The following is an 18,248-nucleotide window of genomic DNA, read 5'->3' as shown; positions in this document are numbered from 1 at the left end:
CGGCCGCAGAGTTTCTGCCTTCTCTCCAATACAATGGAACTCAACAGCAATGTCTCTTTCCAGAAATTCCTACATGAAACTGCTCACAACAAAGTCTGTGCATTATCTTGAGTAACCGGGTCATGATTTCTGGAAAGAGACATTGCTGTTGAGTGTTTCAAATGTATTTTGCTGGCGCTTTGAGCACTACAAGCCGAGTGCCATCCAGTTCCATTGTATTCAAGAGAAGGCAGACATCTCTGCGGCCGATATCTCCAAAACTCAGGCAACTATCCCAAAACGATATAGATGGATAAATAGCACTACAGGTGAGAGTAAAAATATGTATTTTGGATTTTAGGGTGAGCTGTCGCTTTAAGTGAACACTCTTGACCAGATTGGCTTCTAACAGCTGCAACAGTAGCAATTTCTTATCTGCCCTCCTTCACATTGAAGGATTATGTGGTCCTTTACTGTATCTGTGAAGTGATTTTCACAACCATATGACCTATGAAACTCACGGGAAACTCATTGGTGAATTTAAAAAATAGATGTCTATGAAATACTGGAAAACAGAATTTATGTCAATATAATGCAATGATGAGACAGCTGTGCTTGTGTGGACGGTGGATTATGTACCACTGAAATATCCCGTCATAACGCCTGCATGTGTCCTCTCTCCTCCACACAGGGATCTGAAACGCAGCGACGCCAACGGCTTTGTGCAGAAAGCGATAAGTGCCGCCAACGTCTACAACAACATCGTGAAATACGTGGACGACGCCAACATCACCGCGCTGACCACCCTCGACCTGGCCCAGAGAGCCCAGGACGTATGTGACACGATGGAAATATGAAAGTGGACATCTGCTGTGACTCCTGGCAAATATCGCTTTTTTTCTCATGATGTGTTCTGTGCTTTTAGGCCATTACTGGGATCAACACACAGCGTGGATACCTGACCACACAGAGCAGCAATGTTTTCAAGGAGTCGGTGTCGCTACGCTCAGAAGAACTGGGTGAGATTGGCTTTTACATGAGATTTCACTGATTTGTTGATTTTATTTCTAATGTGTCTAATATGCACTGATATATCTCTCTCTCTCTGATATGTCTCTGATATCTCTCTCTCTCTCTCTCTCTCTTTCGTTCACCGCATCTGATTGCTTCAACAGAGGTTGAAGCTGAAGTGGCTGACAAGATCAAATACATCGAAGAGACCAAGGAAACCATGGAACAAAACGGCAGAAAACTTGCGGACATCGTGCAGGATATCAACGGAATTCAGAGAGGTGAGACGAATGAAATCACATGCTCTCTAGCGTTTTAATCTTTGGATAAAGCAATATGGCATCTCAGGATGACTCTGTGGAGTTATCACGCCTCATATTTGCAATGCCAAAGATGATGACTTCAAACCGAGCTTTCAAACTGTGACTCGCCCACCGTTTCCATTTCTTTCTCCTGTTCAAGTTGAAGTAAATGCTATAAAGCAGCGGTTCTTCTCATCATTGCGTCTGGGAACCACCAGGGGTCCTTGAGGGGGTCCCAGGGGGTCCAGAGCAGATTGACTATTATTCTATTATTCCATTGACAAGAATTTAACACAATTAGAGAATGTAGAAGAATGACTGTTTGGATCATAGTTTCTCTGTTCTCTCTACCTACAAAGTCATGGCATTCTGGACATATTTCATAAACAATATTCTCAGATGTTGGTCCGAGAGACAAAATCTCAGGGGTGGCTTTTGTTTTTTGACTAAATTAGTCCTTGTTAGAAAAAGGTTGAGGATCACTGCTATAAAGCCCAACATCTCAAAAGTTGCTATTTCTCATCTTCCGCGCGTCTGTGTCCTCCTGACCCCACAGACAGGACGTCAAAGCGTCTGGAGTTTACCGGCGAGGTGGCCGAGGGGACACTGAACCGCTCGGTGGAGGTCCTCCAGACCATCACCCCCATCAGCACCAAGGTGGAGGAGTGGGCGAGCAACATGAGGAACAACGAATACTCCACCACCGACTACGAGCAGGCCGTCCACTCTGCCGGGGAAGCAGGTAACGTTAGCTGCTGCAGCCTCTGGTACGCATCATCTTGGATAAACAACAACAAGCAGGAGAGGACCGCGGGGACATTATGCTTTTATTGTAGTGGCTCCGTTCAAAAATGGCCAATTCTTGTCGATCTAAACAAGCCTTCATCATCACAGTGTCACCAACAAAGTTTGACTCGCTGAATATCAATTTGACTGGATATTTTAGACTGAGTGAGGTCAAGTGAAGTGAGGTGGGGAGAGATTTTCTGAAATGTGTCTTGCCTTCAAGCAGCTCCAGAGGGGCTCAAAACAGTTATGTACAGTATGAAAACTAGATGATGAAAGCGCAAAAATGCGTTAACCTTGTACAAGCATATTCACACAATGGCACATCCCCTAGTTTCCTCATGTATGTATCTGTATGTATACATGTATGTATCTGATAGACATACATGTATGTATCTGAAACATACATGTATGTATCTGATAGATACATACATGTATGTATCAGATACATACATGTATGTATCTGATAGATACATACATGTAGTATCTGATAGATACATACATGTATGTATCTGATAGATACATACATGTATGTATCTGAAACATACATGTATGTATCTGATAGATACATACATGTATGTATCAGATACATACATGTATGCATCTGATAGATACATACATGTATGTATCTGATACATTGTATCATGTTTAAATCCTTGTGTTTGCCTCCTGTCTCGCTCTGTGGTTTGCAGTGGAGAACCTGAATGTGCTGCTTCCTGAGCTGCTGGGCAAGCTGAAGGTGGTGGAGGAGAAGAAGCCTGTCAACAACGTGACCACCAACATCTTAAGGATCAGGGAGCTCATAGCCCAGGCCAGGAGTGTAGCTAAGAAGGTTCGTAGTAGAATCACCTTTCACATGTATGGCATGATGTTAGGGGAGACAGTCCAATGCGTCCTCCTTGTTAACTATAGATTTGATGGTCATGGAAGTTTATTGTGCATATTATTAACACTTTTTCCTCCATCGTCCTCAGGTCCAAGTGTCCATGAAGTTCAATGGTCAGTCGTCGGTGGAGGTTCATCCTCACAGCAACCTGGAGGAGCTGAAGACGGTGACGTCCATCAGCTTGTTCATTAGAGTGGACCCTGACAAGGATCCCATCGAGGACCGCTTCATCTTCTACCTGGGAGACAGAAATGTGAGTAATCCAGCGAGGAAGGGGTGTGGTCACAGTGAGGAAGGGGTGTGGTCATTTGGGAAGGGGTGTGGTCATTTGGTCAAGACAAAATGCTTCACCGGGAAGAAGAAGGCAGATCCCGTAGTAAGACCACTTGACCCAAACACTGTTGTGTCTTGATGTCAAGTTCTTGTAAGTGAGGACTGAGGAGAAGCTTTGCAGGCAGTGTCTGTGGCCCAGATCTGCTGAAACTTCACAAACTTGGAGCCAGAGGACAAGGCCATGATGGCAGGCAGGGAGCAGGAGGAGATGAATAGTTTGTTGTGATCATGGGAGCAGGAAGAAAAGCCTTTGAAAGCACACAGTTGCCTTTTCAAAAGGTCTCCAAGAGACGCCTGTGACAATAGTATGTGTGTGTGTGTGTGTGTGTGTGTGTGTGTGTGTGTGTGTGTGTGTGTGCGCGCGCGCGCGCGCGTGTGCGTGCGTGCGTGCGTGCGCGCGCGTGTGTCTTCAAAGTCGGGGATCATTTACATGAATAGCATTAGCCCCGCCCCCCGCCCACCAGGCTGGGGCCTCTCTGTTCTGTTGAATGGCACTTCACCCTGGTGACTCCACTGTCATCTATGCAGTGATGTTTGTGTTCTGCTGTTCAGTGTGTTCACAGCCCACAGCAGGACCACTGTTTGTAGTCCAAAAGAAGGATGTGTATATATTTGTGCAACAAACACTATATTTCATGCTTTCATGGTTGGATGAGAAAACATGAAACATGATAGTGTCAGTTCCCTGCAGGAAGCTCATATCTCAGCGCCAAACCAGTGCAAAAATGACCAAAAATACATTCCACTGTCGAGAAAGTCAAACGGTTCTCCACAGTTTTTAAACGCACCATTATTCTACCTTTGTATATTATGACCTATGGTCTACTGTCTTTGCCTCCAGGGCAGGAAAGACTACATGGGCCTGGCCATCAAGAATGACAACCTGGTGTACATCTACAACCTCGGGGGCGAAGACGTGGAGATCCCGCTGGGTTCAAAGCCTGTCAGCCAGTGGCCCCCGGTGTTCAACTACATCAAAGTAGAGAGGTACTGTACCGTAACCAGCTTTAACCTGAGCTCTTACATCATCCACACTGCTGACCTGAAGCTCATCCACACACTGCTGACCTGAAGGTCATCCACACACTGCTGACCTGAAGGTCATCCACACTGCTGACCTGAAGGTCATCCACACTGCTGACCTGAAGGTCATCCACACACTGCTGACCTGAAGGTCATTCACACTGCTGACCTGAAGGTCATCCACACTGCTGACCTGAAGGTCATCCACACACTGCTGACCTGAAGGTCATCCACACTGCTGACCTGAAGGTCATCCACACACTGCTGACCTGAAGGTCATCCACACACTGCTGACCTGAAGGTCATCCACACACTGCTGACCTGAAGGTCATCCACACACTGCTGACCTGAAGGTCATCCACACTGCTGACCTGAAGGTCACCCGCATGATGATGTTGACGTGATGATGCTGTGTGCTCTCCATGTGCGTGTCGCTTCACTGACACAGCTGTCCATGCGTGGCTGCTGCTGGTCAAATGACTGTGGGTGTTCATGCTCAAGTCCAAGAAATATCATTTTCACGTGCTGTGGAGTGCCACAGTTAAGTATATATAGTGCCAGTGTGACGTTAGATTTGAGGATTGAGGAAAAGGTTATTTAAAGTAATTTTCCAATATACAATACCGGTACACATCATTACGTCACAGTTCACTCACTGACAACTGTCGAGGCATGGCTTGCTACTGGTGAAATAAACTTTGGATGTTCATGCTCCTCCTTTGCGCCCCCTGGTGGCAGGCTGGGCCGACATGGGAAAGTCTTCCTGACCATTCCCAGTCAGAGCTCCACAGACGAGCAGAAGTTCATCCAGAAGGGGGCGGCCGTGGGCACCGACTCGCTGTTTGACATCGACCCTGAGGATATAGTCTTCTTCATCGGGGGTGTCCCGGCTGACGTCAGGGTAATGCCTTCACTGTATCAATCAGAGTTTTGCAAATGACGTATTAATCATAATAATCCTTGATCATTGAAATCATCCTTAACCGATCAACTCCTTTCAATTCCCCCCAAATGAAGACACTGACTCCTGTATCTCTCGTCGTTTTTTTTCATCTAGCTGCCGCCTCTTCTGAGTCTTGCTCCTTTCGTCGGGTGCATCGAGTTGGCCTCGCTCAACAACGACGTCATCAGCCTGTACAACTTCAGAGAGACTCACAAAATGGACGTGGTTGCATCAACACCTTGCCCCAGGTATCGTTGGGGTACTTCTTCTACTTGTCCTTCTTGTATATATGGGATGTTTCTAAACGGAGATGCTGACACATTATTACAGTATAAGCATTTCATTGGATAGACTGTTGTTTTAACGTACAAATGCATGTTTCTTCTTGCTCTCAGGTACAAGCTGGCGTTCTCCCAGAGTCGTATTGCCAGCTACCTGTTTGATGGAACAGGCTATGCGCTCATCAACAACATTGAGAGGAGGGGGAAGTTTGGTGTGGTCACAAGATTTGACATCGCTGTACGAACGGTCGCAAACAATGGTGTCCTTCTCCTCATGGCCAATGAGGTGAGTCTAAAGATGAACATGCTGACTGAGGCACCTTTTCACGCTGCACCAGTTCAGCCCAAGAGATCTGTTTTTCACATGCTGTGTTGTGCCACAGTTCAATGTAGTGCCAGTGTGAAATCTGATTTGAGGGGTGAAAAGGTTCTAGAAAGCTATTTTTCCCATATACTGTACCAGTACATTACATATAGCTTACATCACGTCATATGTGACAGCGACTGATGTATTTTCACCTTTTCTTTTTCAGGATAAATTCTTCCTGTTGGAATTAAAGAATGGCTTCCTGCGCCTAATGTACGATTTCGGCTTCAGCAGCGGCCCGATCGTTATGGAGAACAACATACCCAAACTTCAAATTAACGACGCCAGATATCACGAGGTAGATTCCTCTCTTCTCACTCTGTTGTTGGCTCTGGGCTGGACCATTCCAGCGATTTGATCTAAAGTCACTCTTGAGTAAATGACTGGGACTGTATGTATCAGAACTATCTGTGCCGGGCCGTTTGCACAGGTGTCAGTGATCTATCATCAGTCCAAGAAGGTTATCCTGCTGGTGGATAAGAGCCATGTTAAATCCATGGAGAATCAGAAGACCACGCTGCCCTTCTCTGATATCTACATAGGTGGAGCTCCATCTCAACTCCTCAGCTCCAGGTGCGTTTGATACTCCTGGAATCACACACACATCCTCACACTACCCACAACTTTTTTTTTATATATATTTTACAGTATTACATTACAGGTTTGTACAGGAGCTACTCCTATGTGTAAAGGAGAATCCACCACCCTAGACCAAACCAAACCATTCAAAGCTGCACTAGGAAACTTCACACTTTTGGAGCCCCCAAGTGGCAGCAGGGCATAACTGTTTGAATCTTTGAACGTTTGAAGGCATTCTTTACCCGACAATAATGATAACCTACGCTTAAGTCCTTCTCTGACTCGTTGCTTCTCCTTTTGATCAATTCCCTTAATCCGGTTCCCACCCGCAGACACGGCCAATTGTGCCTGTGAGGATGCCCGACCAAGCCGGAGGGAACAAAGGGTGCTCAAAGCTGTGAATCGATAAGGGAGAATGGCTTTCAGGAGCAAGTGTCCCTAAAAGGTTGTTCTTTCGGTGTATTTGTGACGCACCGCAGGTCGGAGCTGTCGTCTGTGGTGGGCCTGAGAGGCTGTGTGAAGGGCTTCCAGTTCCAGAAGAAAGACTTCAACCTGTTGGAGGAGCCGGGCACCATCGGCATCAGCAGCGGCTGTCCTGAGGAGTCCTTCGTAAGTGCTCACTGACTCCCCCTGCAGTACCGCTTCTGTCCTGAGGAGTCTTTCGTAAGTGCTCACTGACTCCCCCTGCAGTACCGCTTCTGTCCTGAGGAGTCTTTCGTAAGTGCTCACTGACTCCCTCTGCAGTACCGCTTCTGTCCTGAGGAGTCTTTCGTAAGTGCTCACTGACTCCCTCTGCAGTACCGCTTCTGTCCTGAGGAGTCTTTCGTAAGTGCTCACTGACTCCCTCTGCAGTACCGCTTCATCACTTCACACACTCTCGGTGACAATGCACTTTGTAGATCCCTCTGGAATCTACACCCATGGGTGGAAGTAGCTAATTATGTTTACTCACATTGCTGTAATTGAGTAGAATTTTTGCGTACTTAAAGTCTGTAATTTTACTTACTTAAAAATACATGTTTACTGAAACAGTGTACTTTCACTACATTTTAAATCACATCCATTACAGAGTAGCCATTAGTAGGCTCTATAAGCAGTAGAAACTGGACAATTACAAACAAAGAAGAGAAGAGTAATCTGGCTTTACTTTGTTATTTCATTTTTCTTTATTTTCTAACTTCCTATTTTTCCAATGAAAATCATGTCGTTTGAACTATGTACTGCCCTTTTTAGAATGGCATGGAAACCATCCTCTTATTAAAATGATCTTGATAACTTTTGCTCTCTGATTACATTTTAAATCGTCTACTTTTTCTTTTACTTCAGTCAAAGAAAAGTAAAGTAAGTCTGCAACGTAAGACGTAAACTTCTACAGTACTTGAGCAGGATATTCTCGATCTCTTTCCATGACTCTCTACCCGACACTAATGTGTGTGACGAGTAGATGACACACAAACACACAAGCACACAACAATCAAACGCACATCTACACAAACCTTTACCAACATCTCTCATTCCCAACTGAGAGAAGATGATTGGTGGTTGTGCTTCAAAGGCTTTTCACCGAGTCGATCAGCGATAATCCTATTGGAGGTTCACTGAGCTGTGAGAAGAAAAGAGATTGAGACATGATGAGACGTGCTTTGATTGTTGCAGATGTCTCGTAAAGCCTACTTCACTGGAGAGAGCTACCTGGGATCCACTGCAAAGATCTCACCCTTCGACACCTTCGAGGGAGGCCTCAACTTCAGAACACTGCAGCCCAGCGGACTCCTGTTCTACCACAACGACGGGGTATAGAGAAAACCAGGTCTTATTTACCTCATGTAGAAGAGACAGTCTGGCTTGAGAGACTAACAGGAAGTGTAAACACAATCAGAACCGGTCGTGTTTACACTTCCTGTGGCAGAGCTGATCCTGCTTCCAGTGAGTCGCTAGCTTTGACCAGAGAGACGCAATACCCATACTTGTACTTCTTTCTTGTAGTATGTACTGCCGCTGCCCTCACATAGTATGGATTGTAGTGTGCAGCATGCATGCAAAATGCATACTATTGGGACACACTACATCTGTCGTCACGTGAGCTTCCTGAACTCCGATCTCTTGCTCACTTCCGCCGACGTCCGCAGGGCCACATTTTTTTTATTTTTTTTTATTTTTTATTCAATAAACAAAGTCTGGCAGTAACAAACAGTACATTATACAAAAAATTCAGACTAAACATTTACAAAATTGGAACAGACAATCAAATAAACAAAATAAAATAAATAAAGCAAAAACATTAAGTCAGAGTTCTAAACAGGAATCAAGATATGCATGTTTTGGTACACACTCCATGCTTGTTTGGTTTTAACATATTTCAAGGCTTTCTTAAAGTTAATTATCTCATTCATGAACACGCAGCTCAGTCAGTGCGACGTAACTCCAGTAGGTGGCGGTAATGCACAAAAAGTTGTTTGCCAACCGCCATAAAACATTAGAAGAAGAAGAAGAAGAAGTAACTTCCTGCTGCGCAAAGGATTGTGGGGAAGATTGGCTGGTGCAGCATGCATCGATGCATACTCCGAAATAGGAGCTGATGTAGTACAACATCCTGGTACTCTTGGCATACTGCATCTGACATACTATGTATTGGGACATACTAAATCTTTTTTTGCCTACTAAATAGTATGGAAGTATGGGTATTGGAACGGGGCCACGATCTCTGGTTTGACCAGATAAAACAGGCGCCGTTTTGAACAGGAAGTCGTAACACAAACGGGCCAAGTGGGCGGGGCTACATAAGGTGATCAATACACTGGGAAAATGTCCTTATTAACAAGAGATAGGCTTTTATCGGATGAGACAGTTTCCTTTGTTTTCCGTGCAGGTTCAGTGCGTTTAAGAATGTTCTTGAAACGTGTCGCTATCTTGAAACAAGGCCGAGCATCAAAATGATGTCGTGATTCAAGAAAGTTCGTTAATAAAATTCAATTTAAATTTTGTAATAATAACTGTAAACTCCGTCTCCCCCCTCTTCAGTCTAATGAGTTTAGCGTCTCCCTGGAGAATGGAGGCGTGGTGCTGAACTCCAGAGGAACCAGAGTCAAGTCGCACAAGAAGCAATACAACGACGGAAGGACACACTTCTTAGTGGCCTCAGTAAACAATCAGAAGTAAGTGGTTTTGGATGTGTTGATTCTTTTGGATGTTTCCCCGGGTGGGGGGGGGGGCACATACTTTGAGACATTACATTCTCTTTTTAACCCATTGATACCTGATGCAGCATTTGCATGTATATCCCTCATTTGTGTGTGTATCCCTTTATGACGCGGTTCGCGGTCTTAAAGGGATACACACACAAATGCTGCATCAGGTATCAATGGGTTAAAATGGACTGCATGCAAATGAAAACAACAGCAGTACTATCAGCCAGACCATCCTCACAACAAAAACGACAACATAGGAGTGAGTGAGTGAGTGACTGACTGACTGACTGACTGACTGAACCTGTCTATCCAAGGTATGCGCTGGTGGTGGATGACAAAGACAAGCAAGAGAAGAAACGGCCATCATCCGCCACAGCCTCCTCATCAGGTGCCACTCTGAAGACCTTCTACTACGGAGGCTCTCCAAGCAGCACCTTCAAGAACTTCACTGGCTGCATCAGCTATGCCTACATTAACCGGTAAATCACTAGGCCCACTTCATATTCACCCTATTATCATACTGCTCCCAGACCAGTGAATGGTGGGGCGTTTGTTATGACCACAGCCCATGAAATGTACAGGATGTGTTGTCGGTATGAGAAGGTTTTCATTCATCGTTGAATATGATGAAATCCAGCGGGACAACCTGTCAGCGTATCTGTTTCCTATCTCTCCAGCCTGCAGCAGTTGAAGGCTTCTAATTGGGGATTTGTCTCTGTTTGCTGCTTAGTCTCTCTCTCTCTCTCTCTCTCTCTCTCTCTCTCTCTCCCTCTCTCTGTCTCTCTCTCTGTCTCTTGCTCTCTCTCTCTCTCTCTCTCTCTCCCTCTCTCTCCCTCTCTCTCTCTCTGTCTCTGTGTGTGTGTGTGTGTGTGTGTGTGTGTGTCTCTCTCTCTCTTTGTCTATCTCTCCCTCTCTCTCTCTGTCGATGTGAGAAAGAGAACCAGACTCAAAGAGAGTTGTGAGCAGAGTGGTTGAGGACATGGAGTTTGTTGCCATGGAGACTCGTGTGTGTGTGTGTGTGTGTGTGTGTGTGTTGAGTGTCTCTGTAGCTCTTGCGTCTTCGGTACCTTCATCCACTCTCTACTCTCTCTCCCTTTCTCTCTCTCTCTCTCTCTCTCTCTCTCTCTCTCTCTCTCTCTCTCTCTCTCTCTCTCTCTTTTCTGTAGACAAGACCGGGACATTGAGCCAGAGGACTTTCAGCGGTACACAGAGAAGGTCCAGACTTCCCTGCAGGACTGCCCGGTACAGCGACCCCCCGCTGCTCTGCTGTCAAAGTCCAGAGAAAGCCCTTCCACAGCCAAACAGAGCCAGTCCAGGAAGGTAAAACCAAAAGGCGTTTTGTCCACCAGATTTGTATGCATGACGCATGTGCATCTCCATGCACACATGGAGAAGTCACAGTTTGAAAGACATCATGAAGACACTGGAGACTTCAAGAAAAATGCATCATTGTCTCATGGTCGTCACAAAGTCTGCCATATGTTGATGGCCATCTAAGTTTACATTTAAGGGAGGTGAGTGAAGCTCTTACACAGAGGGCCGCTCAAAAACACTTCAACAGAACCCAATGTTGTTGATGGACACAGCATTGTTCTATTGGGTGGGGATCTAAGCTTTCTCCCCTGGTTGCAGAATTGTCAGAGGTTCTCAAACGTTTTCACGTCAAGGACCCCTAAACCTAAACTGACACAAATTAGACCACAGACAACCATTTGATAAGATTTCGTCCCAGGCACTCCCATCTGATAAGATTTTTGTTTTTAGATGTTTTATTCCCAAAAAGTGTATGAAACCCATGACCAAAACATTCTGTCATTGTGTTGCTTATTATGGATGGAATTATAGTGAGAATAAATTATTCGCCCTTTTGCTGCGGACCCCCTGGAACCCCCCCGAAGGACGCCCTGGGGGTCCCCAGACCCCCCTTTGAGAACCACTGGTCTAACCATTGGTCCATCCTGCCACCCAATAAATGCCTGACACTGTATCTGCTCTCTGACTAAGGTGAGCAGAGATATGTCCAGCCTCCCTCTGGGCCTGATGGGACTGAAGAGTGAGGACCAGGAGCCATCAGAGGCAGATGTTACGCCCTGTTACCTGTCAGCAAGTCCCCGAGCGACCCGTCAAGCCCACCACTATGGAGGCATCGCCAACAGCAGGCAGCAGTACACCGACCTCCCGGAATCCCTCGCTGAGAGGTAGGTCTCGGGAAGAACTCTCTGAATATAACGTCCACGTCAAGTCTGTTTAAAAAGCCACTCTGCACATGTACTTCAGGCTCCTTCAAACGGTTTCTTCATGCCTGAATGAATCTTCCACCTCCCAGGTCCCACTTCTCCCTGTCCCTGAAGACCCAGTCATCCTTTGGCCTCATCTTTTATGCATCTGATGTGCAAGAGGACAACTTCATGGCTCTCTTCCTGGCCCATGGGAAGCTGATCTACACCTTTAACGTAGCTGACCAGAGGGTCAAAATCAAGAGCCATGAGAAATACAACGATGGTGCATGGCACAATGTAAGTTCACCAACTTATTCCATATTATGAGCAAAGCACATCGTGCACCGGTCAGTACTGTATGTATGCATAGATGAATACGTGTTTAGCTGTGTGTCACCTCAACGTTCTCAACATACCCTGACTTGTGCAGTTTGACGACCTCCCCTCTCCTCCCGCTGCTCCAGGTGATCTTCATCCGCGATGGGAGTGTGGGCCGGTTAATAATAGATGGCCTCACGGTGCTGGAAGATCGAGCTCCGGGAAGCAACCTCTCCTGGCACGTCAGCAGCCCGCTCTATGTGGGAGGTGTTCCTCCAGGGAGGGCCCAGAAGAACATCCAGGTAGGCCCCACAGCAACACACAGGACCAATGCCTAAGGCAGATGGGGTGGAGTATATTATGTAAAACGCTTTAGAAACACACACAATAGGCATCATTTGAAAACACATGAAAAGTCTAGCCAGGATGGAGGCATGGATTTAAGACAGTAACCCCTCACAAACAAAGCGAAATCTTTTGAACTTCAGTCATTTATAACCCTCTGGTCTTTTCTGGGCCTTATATGGTCAGACTGGGAGAGATGAAGCTCTGCTTAGCTCAGACTAGTGGACTCAGACGATGTTCCCACAGAAAGCAGGAAACGGCTATTGTGACCCTTTCCACCTTTGAACATTACAGGATCTGTCGTTTTGACGCTCAGCACTGTATACTGTATATTTACACCTCTAATATACACTGTATACTAGAGCTGGGTATTGGTTCAAATTTCAAGAATCGGTTAGATTCCGATTCACAAGGTTGCGAATCGATTAATTTCGATTCGATTCGATTCGATTCCGATTCGATCAATTTCAATATTGATTTGGTTAGTGATACCAAAACGTGTTTTTTGAGCTGTACCCTGAATTACATGACTGTCCAGTTATGTAACACAGGGGTTCCCAACCAGCCAAGTAGATACATGGGGAAAAAAAGTTGCAGACCTGTTGTCAATTTTAATGGTTTTAGTTACACATATATTTACTCACCAGGTGGTGACAAAGGGTAAATAACAGCCTTTTCATCTGTCAATAAAGACACTTTCACAATTATGCACAGTGATTTGATTTCAGCCTATATAATTTCTAAAAGTAGATATTAATGATCAAACATTTCCATTCATGTAGCCTACAGTATTTATGTTTTTGTTTCAACTACAAACATAAATAAACGTCAACTTGAAACTATGTTTCAACTACCACACACAGCATAATATTTTAGCCTGTTTATTAAAAAAAAAAAAAAAAAAAAACAATCTCTGGACATATGAATCGATAATCGAGGATTAAAATAAAAATCGATTAATAATCAGAGAATCGATTTTTTGAACCCAGCCCTATTGTATAATGTATATTTACACCTCTAACAGCACTGTATACTGTATATTTAGACCTCTAACAGCACTGTATACTGTATATTTAGACTTCTAATATACGCTTCCCTGAACTCCCCTTTAGAGAAACTCTGCATATAGCTTTACTGGCTGTGTGAAGAACCTCCAGCTTGATGGACAGTGGCTATCCTCCGTGGACCAGACGTTTGGGGTCACCCCGTGTTTTGAGGGACTCTCCGAGCCAGGAACATACTTCTCAGAGGAGGGGGGATACGTCGTCCTGGGTAACACACAACTCCCTTTTCTTACTAGTTCCTTCATGGAAAGCAGAGAGCACAGACGTCGCATGATGTTCCTCCAGCTTCACACGGAGACTTTAGGAATTCCACATTATGCATTCAATCAAACGTTTGTGAAGTGGTGATTTTCTGCAATCATCTACCCACCACAACGCTACGTACATTTTAGGCAGGATCCACAACTGTTTGGAGACTGCATCTGTTATAATGCACGGCTCATTAGATTTCCTTCTGGAAAACGTACAAAGCCCCTGGTTCTTTCACCATTCGCTGTGCAAGCAGAGACTCTGGTTGGGACGGAGGAACACGATAGCCCCAGTGCAGCTGTGGTGAAAATGTGCCTCTGCCGGGGGAGAAAGCAGAGGCGAGGGTGGAGGTTGATGACGGCCCTGAGGCCTTGGGAACGGGGCTGCAGCTGTTGAACGAGTAGAGTCATTTCACACCGTGCTGCAGTGCAGTCAGCTCAAGTTCACACACGTGCAAACAGCACAGGGAAACATGGCCGATTACTGGCCCGTTCTGAATGGATGAAGCACTCATCCTCCTCTGTTTGCCTTCCTCCCTAGAGGACACGTTTAACCTGGGGCTGAGGTTTGAGCTGGTGGTGGAGGTGCGCCCTCGTGTGGCATCAGGGGTGCTACTGCATGTGCACACAGCAGAGGAGGACTATCTCACTGTGTACATTCATCAAGGGGCAGTAAGTCATTGTTACTAGTATTTATAACATGTCCTGCACAGTATACACGTTCAGTGCTGTTTTATACACGTTCAGTGCTGTTTTATACACGTTCAGTGCTGCTTATGTTGGACAAACTAAACGAAAAAATCTCTTTTTTCCTTTGTCTTTGTAGGTGGTGATCCTTGTGAACAACGGGGTACGAGAGTTCTTCACACAGGTGTCTCCAAGACAAGGACTGTGTGATGGGAACTGGCACAGGATTACTGGTGAGAGTCATCTGGTCCTCTGACCATGTGGTTAGACATGACACATGACACATGATTAAAGGTATGATCAAAACCAGAGCACAGAAAAGTTGAAATGACTGAACATACAGTTAGGAGCAGTGTTGGGCAGTAACTTAGTTACGGTATTAGTTACTGTAATTGTATTACTTTTCCCAGTAGCTAATGTAAGCGATTACAATTTCCAAAAAGTTATTATATTAGAGTTACTAATCCAAGTAACTTCAAGTTACTGCTTTACTTTCTCCAGCGCTGGCACAGGGCTAAAACGAAGTGTGGAGATAGGTCTGGCTACATGAGACTACTGCGTTGCCAGAACACAAATTGTTTTTTTGTCCGAGGTAGGCAAATAAATAGAAAGTATTAGTATAATATACTAATACTTTCTATGTATTTGCAGTACTGTATATATGCAGTTTGGCTGATTGTTGATTCCTCCTGTAAAGTTAGTTATTGTTCCAATAAACTGGATTCCGTCCTAAACAGGTTGTATGTCACTTTTTCGGAAGGGGTAGCGAAAGTAATATCGTAATGCAACAAGTACTGTAATGTAAAGTAAAGTAAAGTAATTACTTTTGAAACCATGTAATAAGTAAAGTGATTTTATTTTTACTTTTTAAAGTTGTAATCAGTAATAAGTAACTAATTACACACTTCCTGAGTAACTTGCCAAACACTGGTTAGGATATACACTGGAGGGACTCAAAGAACAGTGCTTTGGTTTTATTTAAACAGGCCATTCTTTACAGCAAGATCAAATTCAGCTATTTCTTTATTTCCTCCTGCTTGATCACAGTGATCCGGGATGCCAACGTTGTCCAGCTAGACGTCGACTCTGAGGTCAACCATGTGGTGGGACCTCTGAATCCCCACGCCACGGACACCAGGAAGCCTGTGTTCATTGGTGGAGCTCCAGGTGAGTGGCCAGACCAACAATCATTCAATCAATCAATCGATCGATTGATCGATCAATCAATTAATTCATGAATGCACTCATTGATTCCAATTCAACTTGACAATTAAATTCTGTGAAATTCCATGTTTTTTTTTGGTCCTTTTATAACACAAACCGGTATCTGAGATTTATCAATAGTGAATATCATAACATATTAAAGGTACTTTTCAGGTGGTATATGTACTCTACTGTATGTATGTAACTACAACAGTTCTAATCTAATGCATGATGCCTCAAACCTTAAAACACAATAATGATTTTTTTTTTTTAATAGATACATTTCTCCTATGACTAAATTGGAGAGCTGCGAGTGTGTCTGTGTGTCCACAGTTGCAAGGTGCAGCGTTGCTCCGATTGCCTCCAACGTTTGTCAAAACACTTTTCAGGGGTCGGTAATGAATCTGGTGTGGAAAAAAACAAAACTAAAACAAAACTAAAATGAAAGAAATTCGCCCATGGGGTGTTCTACAGCCATATTTTACATATTTTATGCCTGATGGCTCGAGCGACATCATTATTGACAAGAAATTGGCTGGAGCCAGAGAAACTGCCGACGCCCGAAGGGCCCTTTTTCTAGAATTGAGCAGGGTTCATTGTCTCCAGAGTCTCCACTCTGGAATTGAGTGCGTGAAAATTCTAGTATTCTTCTTGTCTTAATATATTCTACACATTTTGTATTGTATTTGTATTGTATCTTTTATCCATTGTTATGACATAAACTCCTAATACTTGAGATGCTTTGAAGTCATAGTCAAACCATCGTCACTCTTCCTCCCTGCAGACCCTTTCCTCCCAGAGGGCGTGGCCACGAGGAAGGCCTATGTGGGCTGCATGAGGAACCTGACAATCAACAGCAGCCAAGTCAGCTTCAATAAAGCCGCTCTGGTCAGCGGAGCGGTCGGGGTGGGAGCCTGTCCAGCGGCTTAACACACACACACACACACACACACACACACACACACACACACACACACACACAGACACCAGCACCACTAGCATCCCCAGCTTCACAGCACTGACCAAACACTGTTCCTTTCATTCAAAATCTATTTTGTTAAGACGTAACCATAAAAAGAACTGAGTTTGAGACATCCACCATTTTGAAAAACATGACCCACTGTCCCAAACTGACTGCCGGCATGAAAGTTAAGCATATGGAAGATAGGAACCAACCAAGGGGCAACCTCTGCCCGGGTAAATGAGTGCCTTAAACCTGCATTCTTTCTAATGGCCAGCGGGGGGTGACTCCACTGGCTGCAAACAGAAGTCGGATTGTATGGGAGTCAATAGGAAAATGACCCTACTTCTCACTTAATTTATCACCTCATTAAACACTTTCCTAATGAGTTTATGGTCTCAACCACTAGTTTCAAGTCTTCTTCAATACAGCCTGATGTTCATTTAGCATCCCATTTCGAGTGAAATAGACGATAAAGCAGACAATGTTTTGGGGCGTGATTGACAGGTCGCATGTCCAGTGATCGCGCAGCTCGCTGATCACAGACCAATAGCAGACAGCCCTGCAGCTCTGTGGGAAACCCCTGGTCTCGCGCTGCTGTTGGCTAAAAAAACGGGGGGGGGGGGGGGGGGGGATATTAAATATGGCGACGGTCAAGTGACATCACAGTGGCTATTTGGACTGGGCGATATAGCTAAAAAGTATATCGATATAAAATATTTCATATCAGTCGATATTGATAATCATTGATAATTTTTAATTACCCGTTTTTATTAATAAAAAAAACATGAGATGAAAAGGAGCTTTGCATTTAACCACTTTATTTTGAACCACCTTATTTTCAAGGCACACAGGTAATTGTAATGCTAACACTGTCACACATACACGCTCTGAGTGCAAGCAGTAATTTACAGACATGGTGACGTTTTATTTTGATGACATAGCCCATAGCGTTGGCAGCCTTCTCAAACAAAAAAGAACGTTTGGTAACAGGGTTGTTTAACGTGAGGTGATTCAGTGAATGAGCTGCCCCGCATTCCACAAAGTCACGTTGGAGATGTCCGCATTTGTGAAATTGGTGTCGCACAAGAAAGACTACGGGCTTAACATGCTGTGAATTTACGTTAACATGAATTGAAACTCACATTGAATTCTTTATAACGTTTATAGACAACGGTGTTCTGTTTTCGGCGTCCCTTGTATTGACAATTTCCTCCACGTCTTCTCCCCGCACTCATTTTACGCGTCACTAGCACTGCCCAAAAATATGGATGATCCATATTTGAAACAGTCTATAGAGTCAATGTAAGAGATCTGCTCTTAAAATAGGAGTCATCTTAAAGACATTTGCTGATAAAATAGTTTGTTTTTTGAGAGTGAGATCATCTCTACAGTATGTTTTTCAAATAATTGCCTGATGAATCACGTCACAATTTTTCCTAATTGGATATATCATTTTGGAATTAAACCCTTGTTTAGTGTTTAGTACTTGCACTACTGTATGTTGAAAAGTTTTCTTTCTTTT

The 18,248-nt window shown here is 44.5% G+C and overlaps 1 protein-coding gene across 1 annotated transcript in view; it reads left to right on the top strand.

The window, feature by feature from the left end:
• Window positions 1-17,310, top strand: part of lama4 (laminin, alpha 4) — a gene marked incomplete at its 5' end in the record, with an annotated part of 42,419 nt that extends 25,109 nt beyond the window's left edge. Inside the window, 25 exons of the mRNA XM_083643215.1 lie at window positions 671-812; window positions 905-998; window positions 1,155-1,271; window positions 1,849-2,034; window positions 2,771-2,910; window positions 3,053-3,217; window positions 4,139-4,284; window positions 5,059-5,221; window positions 5,378-5,511; window positions 5,659-5,830; window positions 6,078-6,209; window positions 6,342-6,484; window positions 6,970-7,099; window positions 8,147-8,284; window positions 9,512-9,645; window positions 9,993-10,157; window positions 10,845-10,998; window positions 11,683-11,876; window positions 12,005-12,194; window positions 12,362-12,517; window positions 13,673-13,832; window positions 14,414-14,544; window positions 14,699-14,792; window positions 15,607-15,726; window positions 16,547-17,310. Of these exons, the coding sequence (XP_083499341.1) occupies window positions 671-812; window positions 905-998; window positions 1,155-1,271; window positions 1,849-2,034; window positions 2,771-2,910; window positions 3,053-3,217; window positions 4,139-4,284; window positions 5,059-5,221; window positions 5,378-5,511; window positions 5,659-5,830; window positions 6,078-6,209; window positions 6,342-6,484; window positions 6,970-7,099; window positions 8,147-8,284; window positions 9,512-9,645; window positions 9,993-10,157; window positions 10,845-10,998; window positions 11,683-11,876; window positions 12,005-12,194; window positions 12,362-12,517; window positions 13,673-13,832; window positions 14,414-14,544; window positions 14,699-14,792; window positions 15,607-15,726; window positions 16,547-16,692 (3,646 nt within the window). The 3' untranslated portion in view covers window positions 16,693-17,310. The remainder of the gene's footprint in view (window positions 1-670; window positions 813-904; window positions 999-1,154; window positions 1,272-1,848; window positions 2,035-2,770; window positions 2,911-3,052; window positions 3,218-4,138; window positions 4,285-5,058; window positions 5,222-5,377; window positions 5,512-5,658; window positions 5,831-6,077; window positions 6,210-6,341; window positions 6,485-6,969; window positions 7,100-8,146; window positions 8,285-9,511; window positions 9,646-9,992; window positions 10,158-10,844; window positions 10,999-11,682; window positions 11,877-12,004; window positions 12,195-12,361; window positions 12,518-13,672; window positions 13,833-14,413; window positions 14,545-14,698; window positions 14,793-15,606; window positions 15,727-16,546) is intronic.
• Between the last annotated feature and the right edge of the window lie 938 nt (window positions 17,311-18,248).

Source organism: Poromitra crassiceps (genome assembly GCF_964638095.1).
Source record: "Poromitra crassiceps genome assembly, chromosome: 9".
NCBI classification, from domain to species: domain Eukaryota; kingdom Metazoa; phylum Chordata; class Actinopteri; order Beryciformes; family Melamphaidae; genus Poromitra; species Poromitra crassiceps.
This window is presented reverse-complemented; position numbering and strand designations above follow the sequence as displayed.